General features: G+C 39.6%; 3 protein-coding genes across 17 annotated transcripts in view; all 3 read left to right on the top strand.

Moving 5' to 3' along the window:
• ablim1a (actin binding LIM protein 1a) overlaps positions 1–6,358 on the top strand; it is a 47,668-nt gene extending 41,310 nt beyond the window's left edge. For 11 of the 14 annotated variants that reach the window (XR_013278385.1, XR_013278382.1, XR_013278383.1 and 8 more), the window contains 6 exons: positions 271–356; positions 445–568; positions 668–729; positions 1,590–1,650; positions 1,906–2,490; positions 5,115–5,195. Coding sequence is in view for 2 of the 14 variants with exons in the window: in XM_077495122.1 (XP_077351248.1) it covers positions 271–356; positions 445–568; positions 668–729; positions 1,590–1,650; positions 1,906–1,913; positions 2,416–2,490; positions 5,115–5,195; positions 5,358–5,471 (611 nt within the window). In the remaining 12 variants the exon portion in view is untranslated. Of the gene's footprint in view, positions 1–270; positions 357–444; positions 569–667; positions 730–1,589; positions 1,651–1,905; positions 2,893–5,114; positions 5,196–5,357 lie in introns of those variants that run through there. The other 3 variants (XM_077495122.1, XR_013278379.1, XM_077495121.1) reach the window with 3 other exon arrangements.
• Positions 6,359–6,695: 337 nt separating this feature from the next.
• LOC144001114 (zinc-binding protein A33-like) lies at positions 6,696–10,496 on the top strand. 2 transcript variants are annotated; one of them, XM_077495139.1, is made up of 5 exons: positions 6,696–7,499; positions 7,845–8,078; positions 8,840–8,871; positions 8,962–9,101; positions 9,183–10,496. In XM_077495139.1, the coding sequence occupies exons 1-5, from the start codon at positions 7,437–7,439 to the stop codon at positions 9,737–9,739; spliced, it is 1,026 nt and encodes a 341-aa protein (XP_077351265.1). In that variant the 5' UTR covers positions 6,696–7,436; the 3' UTR covers positions 9,740–10,496. The 2 variants fall into 2 exon arrangements, with proteins under 2 accessions (XP_077351265.1, XP_077351264.1); XM_077495138.1 differs by having other exon boundaries at positions 8,962–9,104.
• Positions 10,497–10,650: 154 nt separating this feature from the next.
• LOC144001113 (factor VII-activating protease) lies at positions 10,651–17,264 on the top strand. The gene is made up of 13 exons (XM_077495137.1): positions 10,651–10,810; positions 11,279–11,420; positions 11,492–11,581; positions 11,677–11,787; positions 11,864–11,980; positions 12,066–12,176; positions 13,089–13,260; positions 13,343–13,434; positions 13,547–13,877; positions 13,955–14,097; positions 15,356–15,490; positions 15,653–15,798; positions 15,874–17,264. The coding sequence occupies exons 1-13, from the start codon at positions 10,751–10,753 to the stop codon at positions 16,036–16,038; spliced, it is 1,815 nt and encodes a 604-aa protein (XP_077351263.1). The 5' UTR covers positions 10,651–10,750; the 3' UTR covers positions 16,039–17,264.
• Position 17,265: the final 1 nt, after the last annotated feature.

Genomic DNA, 17,265 nt, shown 5'->3' with positions numbered 1-17,265 from the left:
AAAAAGTCCCCTGTTTGTCTGTCTTGTTCAACTCTGTCTCACATTTGTGTTCCTTTTTATACCCTATACCTATTTGTTTGTTGATTAACTCACAGTTAGTGGAAATTCACCTTCTCTTTCTGTTATTTATAACGGTTTTAGTATATCAGTTGCACTATTCAAATATGTGCATCATGATATCCTTCTGCAGGATGTGCATGTACTTGGAAATTTATTGTTTTGTTTTGTTTTTTGTTTTTTTGTTTTTGGACCTGTATTTGGATCCCGCAGGTACAGAGGGAAGAAGAAGATCCAGAGAAGAAGAGGAAGAAGATGCCTTGAAAAGAAAGCAGCTTCAGGAAGAACATCTCAACAAGGTTAATCAGATCATAAAAAAAACACGCTTTGTATCCATAATTGACTTGTTCGGAATGGTACCTAACTGGAAAGTGTGTTTGTACTTAGATTCAGTCAGGTTTGGGCAAGCTAATTCTCAGGGAGGAGATGGAAAAAGAGCAAATTCGGGAACGCCACGCAAGGAGTGTCTCTGCACAGCGCTATGACGGCAAGCAGGATAACGGGGATGCAGGTAAAAAAAATAAAATTCAACATCTTCTAAGTTCTCACTCAATCCAGTCAATTATGATTTGATATGATGTATAGAAAAACGTTTGTTTGCAACTTTCAGATCCAACTTCTCCAACTAGAACAAACTCTTTGCCTGGATATGGGAGGAACGGCCTTCACCGGGTGAGACCACAGTCATACTCAAAGCAGTCCTCTTGTAACCACAGATTGAAGGAAAAAATGTTTTGTCGGATAAATACCTACAATCTTACATAGCTATATTTGTAAATTAGAAAACACTGTCATTGGTTTATTTTTGGTTACTAGGGTTTTTTTATTTCTTTCAAACTGATACGAGTAAGAATACGCAATCCTGAGTCATCACCAATACCAACTACCAATACCACTAGTACGTACTTTGATACGTTTCCCAACATAGCAACTGTAATTTTTTTCTTTAGAATAACATACAATATCCAATAATATTCTGATTAATATTGTGTTTTTTTTTGTTTTTTTTTTGTGTGTTTATTTTAATATGAATTAAGTAGCAAATTCCACCTGTTTTTGTCCATCTCAGCGGGTGGCCGTTTTGCAAATTACCGTCGACTGAAAATGACATCCCAGGTGCTTAGGGCTCAGGTAACGGACAATCACGGATCACCTGTTTTCTAAGTTTGGTCACGTGACGTTCCCAAACAGAGCCGTGATTGGGCGTTCCCTGAGTCCTGAGTATCTGTGATGTCATTTTCAGTTGACAGCAAGTGGCAAAATGGCTGCCACCTGAGATGGATAAAAAATGGTGGATTTTGCTGCTTAATTCATATTCCACAAATGGCATATTAATCAGAATGTCACGTTTAGTCTAATGGAGGTGCACAGAACACATAAAGTGCATAAAATTAATGTCAATTTTCTATTCTTTTAATTTCTAATTTCTGCTTTGTAGTTATTGATCATAAAATAGCCAGAAGAGAGCGCGTCGTGCGTACCACTACTTTAGTGTATACAGTATACCTAAACAATTTTCCTTCATCCTGCAGCCCCAGTCAACGGATTTCACACAGTACAACAGCTATGGTGACATGTGTGGAGGAGGCAGAGGTGAGCACTGCACCCAAAACGTGTTGAACAAGCAAATTTCACAAGAACACTTCGTATATAAAATAAATATAATATAAAATATTCCGAAATGGCTTTGCTCCGTGTAGCATACATGAAGTTGCCGTGCATTTTAAAACATCTGTGCCCCCAATATATCATCAGAGACCCAAGTGCTATAGCTAGTAGCCTGACAGAAGATATGACAGCAAAACCATTAACTGTGAGTCTCATTTTCTGTCTCATTTTGTCCTGCAGAGTTTCAGGTATGTCCCCCATCTGCTTTTTCACATGGCATGCTTCCTCACTTCGCACCAAACATTTGCTTGCAGTAGGCATCTTGCCCTGAACGCACACTATCCACTTGTGCTACATGCTTGCATTGTCGTTGAACACGTTGCTGTATGTCATCTCGATGTCACCTACCGGGCATGCAGTCCTTTGAAATGCATTGCCCAGTAGCTGACCAACTCTACGTGCAAAAGTGCAAGCACCACCTCATGTGTTGTTTTGTTTGTGTGTATACCAATGTCATGACCCGAGCTAAATGCTAGATTTTAGAAATTTCTTTTTCAAATTTCGCATCAGCGACACAAAAACATACAATTGAACTGCCCATCTTGAAAAGTAGGATCCTCAACAATAGTCAAGCTCCTTGCTCCATCCAGTGAAAAGTGTGCCCACCATCATAAAAAGACAACATACTCATGCCATTAACCCTGCAGTCCCCTCCCATTATATTATATTTGTGTATGTTCTATTCTTTAGCACATTAAGGATGGCCGTGCAGCACTTGCAAGGATGGACAGGGGAGTATCTATGCCTAATATGTTGGAGCCCAAAGCAAGTATCCTCTTCTTTTTGTACTGATGGCAACAATGTGAACTACACTGTATGGACAAAAGTATTAAGACACGCCCCCTTGTCAGTTGCCTAGGGCTTGGACTTGACTTCCAAATGAAATATTGTATCAAACATTGGGAATGACTTGCAATGAAGAAAAAAAATCTTATAGACTTGTATATTTGTAGAGACCTTTTCAAAACCAGTGTGCCACCATGTTGCCATGGTGCAGTGCATTAAGCTAATGTCCCTATGTTACCCAGCTTTGGTAGTGCAGCAGTTTTAGCTATGCAGATGATAAAATGTGAAACTGGAGCACTCCTCATGATAAGAATGGATAAACGACAATTAAAATAAAAAATAGTCTTCATTTGAGGACGCCAGATGAAGAGGGAACAGCAACCAACTCCAAAAGAATGTATTTTCATTCAGCAATATCTTATCAACCCATAATGCATTTCATTCTGTAATAATAGCATACTTGGATGTGTTTGGTGTGGAAGAAACCCATCAAACACCCTGAGGATGAACTAGAGCAGAAATTATTTAACAGCCAGGCAGCCCCTTTTTATCCCAAAAGTGTTCTTCCAAATGAATGGACTAAGAAGAAAAAAATACACTCCAAAATCTTTTGCAGTTGCAAGTTTTAATGGCCAGGGGACCCAATACTTCTGTTCATATAATGTACGTTTAAAAAATGTACAGCGAGCCTACATTAACAATAACTGAAAGCAAAAGTTTCAGCTATCTTATAAACAAAGTATTTAGACATAATGCAATTAGGTTTGCTTATAGATAGAACAGTGGTTCTTGACCTTGTTGGAGGTACTGAACCCCACCAGTTTTATGTGCATTCACCAAACTTTTCTTTATTGAAAAAAAAAGTAATAATAATAATAAAAAAAAAAAATTATATATATATATATATATATATATATATATATATATATTATTATTATTATTATTATTATTATTATTATTATTATTATTTAAGACATATGTAGGCCTATATGATTTACAGGTGAACAAAATCAACAGGGAAAGCAGCCTTTTCATTGAATCTGGCACTGTGTTCTTATATTCCTCATCTCCATCCAGCTGAAGGAAGTGTTCCTTTACTTTTGCTCAATAGCTAGTTTGTGCCGGACTAGAATTGCTCAACTTGGCATTGCAAATCGTACAGTTAGGACGCTGACTCCCATTACTCAACTCAACTATTTTTTTAAATAAAGCATTTTAAAACCACCACTGCTGTTTTCTTAAGATGGAACCCAGCAGATACAATGAAAACAGCTGAGGCCTCAGAATCGAACCCTGTGGAACACCATACCTTCCGTTAGACTGTACATGTGAATTCATATTGCTCATATTCGTTCACTACTTTGTTTTTGCTCGACACAGTTAGTATGAAGGGATTACAATAATAAAGAAATCATACGATGTGCCATCAGAACAGCCACAATTTGGCTACTGAGCGCACCAAATTCCCTGCAACATAGATAATTTAATGCAGCGTGACCAGTCAATGATGGCCAAGCAGGGCGTATCATCACGAATCATTCAGGTGTGTGTCCTAACTCCTAACCACCAGCCGAACCCTTGGTGTTTAATCGAACCCAGGTTAAGAACCACTCAGATAGAAACAGAATAGAAGTCATTTACCGTATGTTCTCTTATAGCTAACATCCAAGCTAACAGCTAAGTTTGAGACGTTCCAGATTTAGCATGCTGCTTCAGGAGCTGCGGTCACTCTAGTGCTTAGCATGCGCGGCTTCTTCATGTTCATCTGCACATAGCTTTGATTTCTGGTGTCTGGATATTGTATGTGCCATACAGTGAAGAACCAACGCCTAAAATCTCATCTAAAGCACTCATATCACGAAATACCGCAGAGTATAATGTACTGTATATGGGGCCTGTCAGAAAAGTTGTAGAATTGGTGTCAATAAAAATAGATTTCAAGTTTTCACCTCCTAACATATTTCCCAAGCCACTCTTGATGCCTCCATGTAGTTCTGGAATGATTCTTCCAGCGTTCATCATTATCATGGCCATGTTGATATCATCCACCTCTTCAATTGGGTGAAGATCCCCTTTAGTTCTGGAAAGAAGGACGAATAACACAGAGCTAAATCGATTAGTAGGGAGGTTGATATGGGTTGGTCAGAGAATTAGCTGAAATGCAAGCTCGCTGCTTATCAAGTACATTGCCACAATTTTGATTTGCCGCTTTCTTCTCGTACATGTGAAATCGGTTAATCAGGTTGAATTTTAGTTTTCCAGGGTGATCATTACCATGTGGTTTACTTGCCCATTACTGTTATGTTGTTTTGTTTTGAGTTCGAATTAAATAGGCCTCTTGCGTAACGATGTGTACCCATTCTTTCTCAATTTATTGCACGTTAGCGTATGCACACCATAGCACCCAACCAGAATTTCCCCACCAAACAAAAAAATTCACTGTCAGTCAGCCTCCTGTCACACCTGTTCTCCTGCCCAGTCTTCCCTCTGTCACAATTGCAATCACATTTGCATAGTTACGACTATTTCGTAAGCTAAAGATGCTAATATGTAAGCAACTTGGGTGTGTGACCCCGTGCACTGATGAGTGTCTCCTTCTCAAGGTGTACCCCTATGAAATGCTCATGATAACCAGTAGAGGGAGAGCTAAACTGCCCAGGGATGTGGACAGAACCAGATTGGAGGTATCAGTGTTTGTCCGCCATTGATGCAATAGCATGTTACACAAATAGAGCATAAGCAAGAATGTGCCGCCTTCATTGCTTCTCATCATTTTTCTAGGGATCATTTTAATGGTTTTGGTGCTAACCCCCTCCTCCCCTCCTTTGTTGTCTCCACCTTTTTAGCGCCACTTAGCACCTGAAACGTTCTTTGACATCTTTGGAATGGAGATCCAGGAGTTTGACAGGCTTCCCCTGTGGAAACGCAACGACATGAAAAAGAAGGCCAAGCTTTTCTAACGCTCACTGCAGCATGTATCAACACACATGAACATTCAAACAGACTATTGACGACAACAATAATCTAGGCTAGGCTTTGCTTTGTTCCCTTTTTTTTTTTTCTGACTTCTGACATGAACTCTTTTTGCTCCGACACTTCCTGGGACTGTGATCTGAATGGTGCAACTCGTTAAGATTGGAACAGAAAACCCGTCATCCAGAATCGTTTTCATGTTCAAAAATGACAAAGAATGGATGACAAATAGGATCATGATATTTGTATTGATGGCGCTTGTTTTGTTCTTGCTTTGCTTTCTTCCTTTTGATGCTCGTTGCTTCCTGCTATTTGTTGCTGTTGACTCCTGTGGAACTTTGTAAGTGCAGTAGAACCTTATGACGCCACAGAATGTCCACGCTTGTAGCCTGAACATACGTCTGCTTTCCTTTGCTTGGACCAAAAAAAAAAAAAAAAGTTTGGTCCAAAAGTTGCATCAATTGGCTCAGTGAGTCTTTGAATAATAGTAGAAATTAAAAAAAAAAAAACACTGGGAAAAGCAGTCAGTTGACTTGCTGAAACAGTTTTGCTGCCTCTACATGGTAATGAATGATCCAAGCTTCTACACTAAGCCTTCACTCCTGGACATGCCAGCTTTCATTACATCCGTACAAAGAGAAAATGGCACCCCTCTCAGGCTCTCTGAAACATGCCCTTTACATGTATTGGAAATATAAATCTTAATATATTTTATTGCCATACCCAATATACATACAAATAATAGATCATTAGATAATACACCTAATGTAAGCAAGCCCGTGTTTGAAAGTATTGTTTTATACAGTGAATGAAAACCCACACTGCCGATTGTTGTATTGAAAACGAAGCCAATAAAGCTTTAAATCACCACCAATCACAAGATCTCCAGCTATACCAAAGCTACTCGCTGCCTCTTTTCTGTGGACTTTGTGTTTCTGCATCAAGCACACGTACACTGGTTGAGAGGTTGTCTGAGTACTCGTATTATTAATATTAGTATTATTTGGAGTCTTTCCTTTTAAAATATAGCATTGTTTAAATGGTTTAGTGGTGCAAGTTCATATCAATTGATAAAAGAATAAAGTAAAAGTAGCTTATGTCAGTCAGGAGTAGGTTTCGATGTTTGTACAGGAAGTTGAGTCGCAGAAAAGTTCAAGGCTTAAAAATATAATGAACATCAAGAAAGTCATACCACTTGGGAAGTCATGTTCTATACAGCCCCACTAGTCTAAATACGGTATTCTGGTTAATGTGTTAGTGGAATATGAGTCATGACATCACAGTTGCTCAGGTCTCAGCTAACAACCAATCACAGCTCAGCTTCGGAAAATAGGTGAGCTGTGGTTAGTATTTGCCTGAGCAACTTTGATGTCATCTTCAGTCGACAGCAAGTGGCAAAATGGCCGCCACCTGAGGTGGATAAAAATGGCAGGATTTTGCGCATGACTCTTACTCCACAAATGTAATATTAATCAGAATGTTATGTTTAGTGTGGTCACATGTAACATAATTGCCAATAAATGTTTACGGTTGACTTCCCTTTTAATCACTTCTATTTTGGTTTCTATTGAGATACAGCACAAAGTGTAATTATGCAATCAGTTTCTTTGACGATGTTTACACATACTATAACAGTAGCCCACTGGATATCTTTTAGATTTTATCTTGCATACTGGATAATTCCACAATTTGAGTATGGCATATTTGCTTACCTACTGCGGAAGTTTTTAAAACGTTTTTCAACACTTAGACAAAAATGAATTAATTCATAATGTAACAATTTTTATATCTATATTTTATATAATATTTTTAATTTAACAATAATCCAACTCTCTGTTGCATTATTAAGGCCCAAATTGAACTGCTTATTCATCCATTTGAGGCTATCGCATGGTCAATATTTGCACCATTCTCTGCAGGAGTTGTTAAAAAGTCATCAAGAATGTCTAAAGATGCAGAGGGAGGTGGTGAAAGACAGACAGAAGAACCTGGCCATGCAACAATCAGAAATCACTGTAAGTTCTCAAAGAGAAAGTCCCCAGTCCTAAAAGTTATCGAAAACTTTAGGAAACAATACTAAAAGGATGGTTGATCCCTTTACAACCCATTTGTTTATCTCTAAATTCGGCCAACTGTTAAATTGCCTTACATACAGTATTGCTCATACTGTACACACATGAAGTAACCATAAGCAAATCACCAACAGCACTAAGTCCATGATGTCTGTTTGCCGTGCTAACCGCTGTAATGACTTACAAGCTGATTGTGTGAATGTGTTGATGACAATAAACATGTCAAGCAAACATTTATAGTTATTCTCTAAATGCAGCACATTAAACTGATGAGTACTTATGCCTCAGAAAAAGTCCTATGTGACAAAGGAGAGCATAATAAGAAAACATCTGGAGATCCAAGCCATACTGGACAAGGACCTGAGGACCACGCTGTCGCACCTGGAGGCTGAGGAGCGTGCTGCTGTCTCAGCTCTGGACTGGCTCATGGAGAGGAACTGGACTCGACTCCAGGAGATAGAACAGGACCTGGCTGGAATCACAGCAACTCTGGACCACGTGGACTTGCATGCTCATGCAACGGTGAATGAGCGTGGGAAATATTTCTACAGTTCAAATGATACTGGTTCTGTATGTTGTGTTAGTGCAGTGTTTGATTTATTTATTAAGATTGTTCCTTAAGTTGATTCAGCAGTCTGGTCCAAAATCTTGTTTTTCTTAAAGATCAGCATTCCTTTCAACTTGTACTTGCTTTCTCTGTTTTCAAATCTCATTTGAATATTCAATGACATATTATGCACCTTTAGCATAATTTGCCAAATGCTGAAATCTACCAATTAATAACATTTTGAATAATTTTAACTGATGAAATAGTGGATTTGTTCAATCTCTAAATGGCTTTCTAGTGTTAAGTCTTTTTATTTATTTATTTATGTATTTATTTATTTATTTTTGCAATAGCCTATAAATATTGTCTGAATATATGTTTTGTTATTTTTGTTTTATTTATATATATTATCTTACTACACAGCAAAAAAAAATGGAATGTTAAAATTCCATGCTTATATTTTTGGGAGTTGATTTAACTTTAACTCCTGTAGTGTAATTAGTGTCCAGAGTAGGTGTTATTTGAATTTATTTGAGTTGATCACCGAGTTTTAGATTAAATCTGCAGATAAGTTAAAACAGTGTAAAATCTATTTAGTGTGGCCCAGTATAGACACTTTTGAAGTGTTAAATTTAACTCTGGAAGTATTGAATTAATACTGTCGACTTTGTGCTATTCAGAGTGAAATTTTAGCAATAATGATTGACAATGCGACCATTTTCTTGCTTCTTCTCAGCCCGACCACCAAGGCGCATGGGCGATAGACAGGTATGTATTACCACCACCACAATTAAACTGTGATTAACATCAGCCATAATCAGACTCAACATGTTTCTATTTGTGTGTGACCTCTTCCAGAGTGCCTGATGTGCTCAATAGTTCCGAATGTTGCAGTGTGAGCTTGGACGCCGCCAAAGCTGACCAGATTGTCAGCCTCACCAACAACATGCTTCTGCTCATCTCCTCCCTCACTCCTACCATGAAGAATCTTATGAAAAGTTGTTAGTTTAAAGTTTATCTACCATAACGTGTTCATAGTTTATTCTCGCTGAAGTGATACAGTATGAATGTCTCTTCAGATTGGAGTGACGTGTCGTTGGATCCAGACACAGCCCATCCCAAGTTGCTCATCTCTCCCAAAGGTGACAGTGTCACCTACACGGACGCATGGCAGGAGCTTCCGGACACCCCTTCCCGCTTTGACACCACTCTTAACGTCATCAGCTTGCAAAGCTTCAGCTTTGGCCGTCATTACTGGGAGATGGACGTGACTGGTAAGACCTACTGGGAGCTCGGCGTCACGTATCCCAGCATTCCACGCAAGGGCGTCGCTGAGGACTGCTGGCTGGGTCGAGGGGACGAGTCGTGGTGCGTGGAGTTTTATGCTGGGGAGTACACAGCCTGGCACCGAGGGGCGCCACATCGGCTGCTTGTCACGAAGCACTTCAGCCGAATTGGAATTTTGTGTAATTTCCCAGCCGGGTCGGTGATGTTTGTGGGTGCAGACGATATGTCACCGCTGTTCTGCTTCTGTGCAGGGAGCTTCTCCGACAGCCTCCACCTGGCCTTGTGTCCTGGCCACGACCACAACGGAACCAATGCAAATCCAATTGTGATCTGTAATGCAGCATCTTAAGCTCCACTTGTTTGCTTATATTAACTTTTCAGACTTTAAACTGAACTTTCCAGTAAATTAGTGGCCCAAATGCTGTGTGAACTACAATGAGGTTTGGTGGTCCTGATGGTCTATCAATTGAGCTTCCCAGGAATTCTAATATTTGACACAGACTAAACATGTGTCAGCCTCAGACAAGTCGGGCAATATTTTCATAGCCTTCCAACCCCATTAGTGTCATAATTATAACATGATTTATTTTGGAATTTGGCCCTTAAATGGGTCCTGTGTTGACACTGTGGTCAGTTCCTCTTTGATATATTCTTCCTTCTAAGAGTAACTTAATGTATTTACATTATGGAGGGACATCGTAACACAATGTCTCGTATCTAACATTTCTGAAAGTTTTATAGTTTGATGTAACACAACCATAAAATAACATCCAAAATCCTCTTGGTCCACCCGAAAGACTGGATTGTACGTGACACTGCAGTGGATTTGGGGTGAAGCGAGTTTAAATCGCCGTGTAGTTTATCTTGGGAGTTAGCCAGTGTATGTTGAACCAAAGTCTACAGTCAAACAAATACGTTCCTTGCAAATGAACTTTTCCCTGAGGGGGCACAAATGGTGGGCAGATGTGGAAGATTCCATTAGGCCATAACTGTAATGTAACCCAAATAAATTAATAAATCATAATAGTAATATTTCATTATCACTACAGCATGTGATTGCTTTGCAAACCTTCTTTGTTCTTCGTTAGCAAACTATTCATAGAAATCTCACTAAAACAAACACTAAAAGGGTCTATTTTGATGGTATTAAAATATCCATGGTTTGGTCCGCTGATTTGAACAATATTGTGTTTGCGACTGCACCTAAATCCTCAAATATAGAAAGCAAAATCAATAGCATCGACCCACACGATGCCAGAGTAAAGCGTATCAAAGGTTAGTGTACTCATGGGAAGGTTGACAAAAGTGAGTGCGATCTGCTGCTCTCATTTGTCTGCGTGTCGCCACATCTGCTGCCATCATGAACCTGAAGCTGCTCTTCTTTTGCCTCTTTCTTGCTGTGATCCTCATCCCCGCTGAAGTATGTATTCCCTGTTCACTACCGGTGCCTGCTTATTATGGTTTGCTATTTGCTGTTGTTATGTTTTGTCTTTGGAATAAAATGCAGCCATTCACCAGCTGTTTCTCTTCAAAGCGATTCACTGATGCCATAATAACGTTGACTAATCACAAGTAGAGTTGCAACACTGTTGGAAATGTTCCGTGGGAATTAATGGGAACGTATGGGAAATTGCAAAAATAAACATGGGTAATCTGCAAATTTTATGGGTAATCTATATCAGGGAATCTGATTGGTTGTGTGTGTGTGTGTGTGTGTGGGGGGGGGGGGGGGGTGTTTACACAAGAACTTGATTAAGATACTAACCATAAATAAACAAATGTTAAATGACCTGTACTGCCACAGATATTTTCTATTTTCCAAATATGCCAAACAATTTTATTTTTAACCTTTGTAAAATAACCCATTGTAAAATAATGTTCCCCCCAGTTGAAACCTCACAAGCACAAAAAGCATCATCGTCACCGCCATGATCATGACCATGACCATGGACATGGCCCTCATGAAGTCAGAGGTCATAAACATGGAAAACATCCAAAAAGGAAAGAAATTTTTGAGGATATAATTAACGGTAAGTGTCTGATATTTCATGTTTCTAGCATGTCAAATATGCACACATTTGTATCTTGTCATACCTTTTAGACCTGTTCTTTGCAATTTTGGGAGACGACGATGATGACGACGATGATGATGACCAAAGTGACTGGCTCTTTGACCTTCAAGAGCGAACGGGTGAGAATCAGTAAATCAAAGCCTTCTTCTTTAAGTCATTCTTTTTTTTTTTTTTACGTATAATGTGACATGTGCTACACCTTCCTTTCTCTCAGGCCGATGTGACCCAAATCCTTGCCAAAATGATGGCGTATGCAGAGAAAAGGGCAAGAAAAAAATCAAATGTGACTGTCCAAAACATTTCAAGGGAAGACGCTGCGAGAGAGGTAAGAAAGCATCTGCTGCATATAGCATATGGAGTTTCCAAGAATTAACCAATATAAAACATGATGAATGTTCCAGCTCCCAAATTTTGCAAGAGAGGTTTATGTGGCCGTGGTGAGTGTGTGTTGACTTCCACGCCACCTTTTTATGAGTGCAAATGCAAGCATCCCTTCCAGCCGCCAAACTGTAGAACATGTGAGGAACCATTTCTCTATTCACACCAATGGCCTAACTTGCTGAACATTGTTCATGACGAGTAATGTTTACTGTTTTTCTCCAGATGCTGTTTGTGAGCCTAATCCATGTAAGAATGGTGGACAGTGCATCAGGGATGGTAACAACTTCGAGTGTGAATGTGCTTCAGGCTTCAGAGGTCGTTTCTGCCACGTTGGTAAGTTTCACGGTTAGATCCTGGAGTTGTACATCTTCAACCATTTCAAACAAAGAAACTGCTGTCCAAAGTGCTTTATCAAGCCTCATATTCAATTTAAAAAAAAAAAAAAAAAAGATTTTGGAGTGCACATATGCAGCGGATACATTTGTGTTAACAGCCACGTTGACCTATGGAAAGATTTTTCATTTTTAGTTAAAAATAACTTTACATTCTAGAATCCTTCCCCTTACACAGGCCAACTGAGAACACAGGTTGTTTCTACACTTTTGGTAAGGGTTTAAATGATTAATCCATCTGTATCATGTCTAACGTACTAGCTAGCGGTATACTAAGCTAACCTGTGAAGGTTCGTCTTGTTTGTGTAATGGCCATGGGTGTGTTAAAGTAACTGTTTCGTGATGGTTTAAAGTGGCTGAAATAACAATGTTAATTTCCGTTAGCCTTCCATGGCATTTCCTATTTTATGCTAGCGTGATTTTCTACAGTAAGAAGATAATATTTTGTCTATAATTACCTGTAATGAGATAACTTCATTATTTTTCATGAACAGTTAATACATTTCTAAAAATAATTTTGCCACTTGCTGTCAATTGAAGATGACATCACCTGGATACAGGTAGCAACCAATCATGGCTCAGTTTACTGGCCAAACCCAGAAAACAGCTGATCTGTGATTGGTCATTACCTATTTCCTCAACACAGGTGATGCCATCTTCAGTCGACAGCAAGTGGGAAAATGTGTTTTTAAAGTTAATTGTACGTGAAAAATAATAAAGTTATCGAATTAATACTGGACAAAATATTAACTTTTTACCGCTGAAAATGGCTCAATGAGTCAAGTATTCCTTTAACATTCATGTTGGAAGCTATATGATACAATTGATTGAAGTGGGTTGTTATGATTCACAGGCCCAAATGACTGTTTTGATGATGATGGCGAGTCGTATCGTGGCACCGTGAGTGAGACAATTAATGGCGACGAATGCCTCTATTGGAACTCTCACTTCATCCTGCAGAAAGGAATGAATCCTTTCAACTCATTTGAGGACAGTGATGGCCTGGGCCCCCACAATTTCTGCAGGTTAACTTTTTCTCAAAGGATGCTGCTGAAAATGGCTACTTACAGAAAAAGGTTGTTAAGTGTGATGTTTTCTATACCTTAGGAACCCAGATGGCGACTTGACACCGTGGTGCTTCTTGAGAAGAGGCCAAAAGCTGCTGTGGAACTACTGTGATGTAGACGAGTGTTCGGAAGGTACGGAGACTTCAAGTCTTTGCACAAGATTCAGTTTTAAGTGCACATAACTGAAAATAGATGTTTTACATGTGTGACTGTGAATTCTTCTGGAATCCTCCGGCTACCCCAGCTACCCCAGCATCTCCAGCCCCTCCTAAGCCCCCTGCCCCAAAGCCCCAGCCAACACCACCCGCCCCAACCCAAAAGCCCATCCAGCCTCCACAGCCTAGTGACCCCTCACCCACTCCCGAACTTTCTCCAATACTGTTCAGCACTTGCGGGAAGCCTCAGCCAAAGAAAGTCATGACCCGAATCTTTGGGGGATTAAAGGTATCCCCTGGGGCATTACCTTGGCAGGTGTCTGTGCAAGTGAGACCCAAGAGATCCACTCAGGCATACAGACACATCTGCGGAGGTGTTCTCATTGACAGCTGCTGGATATTGACAGCTGGACATTGCATGTAAGAGCAATTTGGACTAGCACATTTTACAAATATGTTGCAAACCCTTCTGATGTCGCGTTCATGTGTTTGAACAGTGAGCAGGGAAATGACATGCAGGTGGTTATGGGAGGACTCTCGCTTGACACCGATGAGCCCACTGAACAGATCTTTAATGTTGAAGAGGCTATTTTGCATGAGAACTACAGGGAGACTCCAGTATCGGTTCACAATGACATCGGTGAGCAATCCAGATTGCATTCCTGTGGTTTACAGTTAACTTGCACCGATTTCCGGTTTTGTCCGTGGAACCCATCGTCAGCTATTTGTGTAAAAATGCATCTATTTGTGAAATTTCAAGTGTATTTTTTACTTCTGCAAATATGCTACAATGTGTCTCCAATGCTCTAATTGGTGTAAAGGAAGTGCTATATCTCAACTGTGAAAGATATATGTTCTATGGTGAATTTGAAATAATAATAAGGTAGGGTGACCATAGTTTCAAAATTAAAAACCGGGACACTACAATTTCACTGAAAATGAAATGTACAATAAATTCTCACCAGGAACTACTTACAGTATAACAAAATTAATCGCTGGTCATTCTGGTTATGTTATTACTTTAGCTAATGCTAAGTACTGTATATCTTGGTTGACAATTCTACAGCTGTAAACAAGGCAAAGCACTCACCATTTTCCTACATCTTTAGCTCGACCCCGACAGCTATGGGATATATGCCCCGGAAGAGGCGGGACTTCAAACTTACGTGATTTTGCACATGAGTTTGGTTCCGGTCCACGTTGCGAATGCGCAAACGAGGGGCACAAAGTCGGAAGCACAAGTATTTTCACGCAGCCCACACATCGCAAACCGAACCAGAACCAAAGCTGATGTGCAAAAACACTCCCGCCTCTTCCGTGGCATATACCCCATTGGAAACCAGCTGTGCTGTTTACCCCGTAACGCTTCCCTTCATTCTAACATTGAAATATGCCACCAGAAAAGCTCAGCTTGCGTTGGGTCTGACCAACGACTACAGCATTAGGCCAGTGGGACTACATTTCCCATGATTCTTAGACACGAAAGTAGTAGTTGTAGTTTGGTATGCTGAAAAAACACCTGTTAGTGATTTAACAGTTATTGCGTTTTAATTGGTTTATCGTATGAATCGCTATGACAACTCTGTGATTGGCATACACATAGCCCAAAAATTGGATTGTTGACTGAACTAAACAAACAAACAAACAAACAAACACCAAACAAACAAACAAACAAACACAAACAAACACACAAATAAAAGAAGGGTTGCTGTGACTGGTCCTGCATAATAGGACAAAACCATGGAGTTGGCAAAAAAGATCCACCTGGACTCGGGACAAAACTGGTTAAAACAGGATTGTCTCGGTTTAAACCAGGGACATTTGATCATTCTATATTCAGTATCATAGTTTGGATGTTGCATGGAACCTAATAATATCCCAACACTGCATTTGTACAGCATTGCTGCGTCTTGAAGCCACTGATGGTGTTTGTGCCAATGAGACCCAGTTTGTGAAGGCAGCCTGTCTACCTGAAGGCCCACTTGATGATGGGGAGGAATGTACCATTTCTGGATGGGGCGCCACTGAGGATTGTACGTTAATTTATTATCTTTTTTTTTTTTTTTACAATTGAAATGATGAAACATATATTCCATTAATTTTAGAGGTTAAATGTTTCCATTGAAAGAAGTTGTAAACCTTGAGCATTACACTATTAGCTCACTCCCATTGTCTCTTACTATTTCTATTGGTAGCCGACAATGGTTCCAACCATTTGCTGGAGGCCAACGTTCTGCTGATCAACCAAGAGAAATGCTCTGATAGCAAAATTTACGGCTCGGTTTTGGATAATAGCATGTTCTGCGCCGGCCATCTACAAGGAGGGGTCGATGCCTGTCAGGTGAGTGAGGAGAAAGTTCACTACTAGCACGAGTGTGACTGTGTGTTTACCGTCTGAGGACACTTGTCGTTTCAGGGCGACTCTGGAGGACCGCTGACTTGTGAGCAGAACAACACCCATGTTATTTATGGTTTGGTGAGCTGGGGAGACCAATGCGGGAAGAAGAATAAGCCGGGGGTGTACGCACGGGTCACTCACTTCCTGGACTGGATCAAATCAAAGACTCAAGCATCATCTTAATAAGGAGCTTCTACTGTACTACTGCATCCAGTAGAACTTGAACCTCGCTCATTATGAGTCGGGTTCTTGTATTTGTGCACTTGACTTAGTTTTGACTGTGAACGTAATTATACAGTATAGTCATGTACTTATAAGGATGACATCTTGAAGTATTCTGCACATTTGGTAATAATGTGATGCTAATGTTGATGATGATGATTGTAATAGCTTGGAGTCATTAATGCCCAAGAAGTTGCTTTACTTATTGAGTTTAATTGATTGAAAATGATGTATCGGGGTAGTTTTATTCAAAAGATCCCATTTGGCTATGCTCACACACAAGCTTAATGAACAAAAGGGCACACAAGACCTCAAATTGCAATCCAGTAGCATACTATTTCTTATTTTCCTTAATATCTATGAAGGTAAACAATAGGGGTGTTAAAAAAAATCGATTCGGCAATATATCGCGATACTACATCGCGCGATTCTCGAATCGATTCAATAGGTGGCTGAATCGATTTTTTTTTTTTTTTAAAGAGCTCAGAATTGTTCATTCGGTAGTCTTACCGATTCAACGTCTTATCATCATTGCCTTTTTTTTTTTTTTTTTTTTTTTTTTTTGTGTGAATCGATTTTTAAACTTCCATTTTTAATGGAAAAATATTCAACAAAACGTCTGACTTCGGGTTAGGATTCACACCTTGAGCATGGACGAATGTTATATGAATGGAACATTAAGCCTTAATATTTTATTTTAATGCTGTTCAAACATGAAACAGATTACAACCTCTATAAGACTGAAATTTCAGATAAATAAATAATACATTTTCATATAAATCTTACACTCTACAAGCTTACTGATTAGTATTTTCTAAATTTGAATGAAAAAAATCGCAACAATCGACTTATAAATTCGTATCGGGATTAATCGGTATCGAATCGAATCGTGACCTGTGAATCGTGATACGAATCGAATCGTCAGGTACTAGGCAATTCACACCCCTAGTAAACAACAATACACACAAAGATGCAGTGTCACACACATATTCCAGTTTGATTGGATACATTTTCCCTGCAGGACGCCCCTGCAAGGTAAACTGACATGTGACACCGAAGGCACAAATGACCTTGGTGCTGTGCTGTGTTGAAGGTTATGCAGTGAAAAGAACAAGCAATGCACCAGTCATTAACCCTGTGAACTGTAGTTTGAATGAATGGATTAAAGTGTATTGCGGTGAGTCTAAT

This window comes from Festucalex cinctus, chromosome 14, assembly GCF_051991245.1.
Source record: "Festucalex cinctus isolate MCC-2025b chromosome 14, RoL_Fcin_1.0, whole genome shotgun sequence".
NCBI lineage: Eukaryota > Metazoa > Chordata > Actinopteri > Syngnathiformes > Syngnathidae > Festucalex > Festucalex cinctus.
The sequence above is the reverse complement of the archived record's forward strand: the minus strand, read 5'-3'. Positions and strand labels throughout refer to the sequence as shown.

Excerpts from the sequence above, each read along its gene's own strand:
- LOC144001113 (XM_077495137.1), top strand. The coding sequence starts at position 10,751 with ATGAACCTGAAGCTGCTCTTCTTTTGCCTCTTTCTTGCTGTGATCCTC. Across the intron at positions 11,421-11,491 it reads TTTTGAGGATATAATTAACG|ACCTGTTCTTTGCAATTTTG; the intron begins GTAAGTGTCTGA and ends CATACCTTTTAG. Across the intron at positions 13,261-13,342 it reads GGCCCCCACAATTTCTGCAG|GAACCCAGATGGCGACTTGA; the intron begins GTTAACTTTTTC and ends TCTATACCTTAG.
- LOC144001114 (XM_077495138.1), top strand. The coding sequence starts at position 7,437 with ATGCAGAGGGAGGTGGTGAAAGACAGACAGAAGAACCTGGCCATGCAA. Across the intron at positions 7,500-7,844 it reads TGCAACAATCAGAAATCACT|AAAAAGTCCTATGTGACAAA; the intron begins GTAAGTTCTCAA and ends CTTATGCCTCAG. Across the intron at positions 8,079-8,839 it reads ACTTGCATGCTCATGCAACG|CCCGACCACCAAGGCGCATG; the intron begins GTGAATGAGCGT and ends GCTTCTTCTCAG.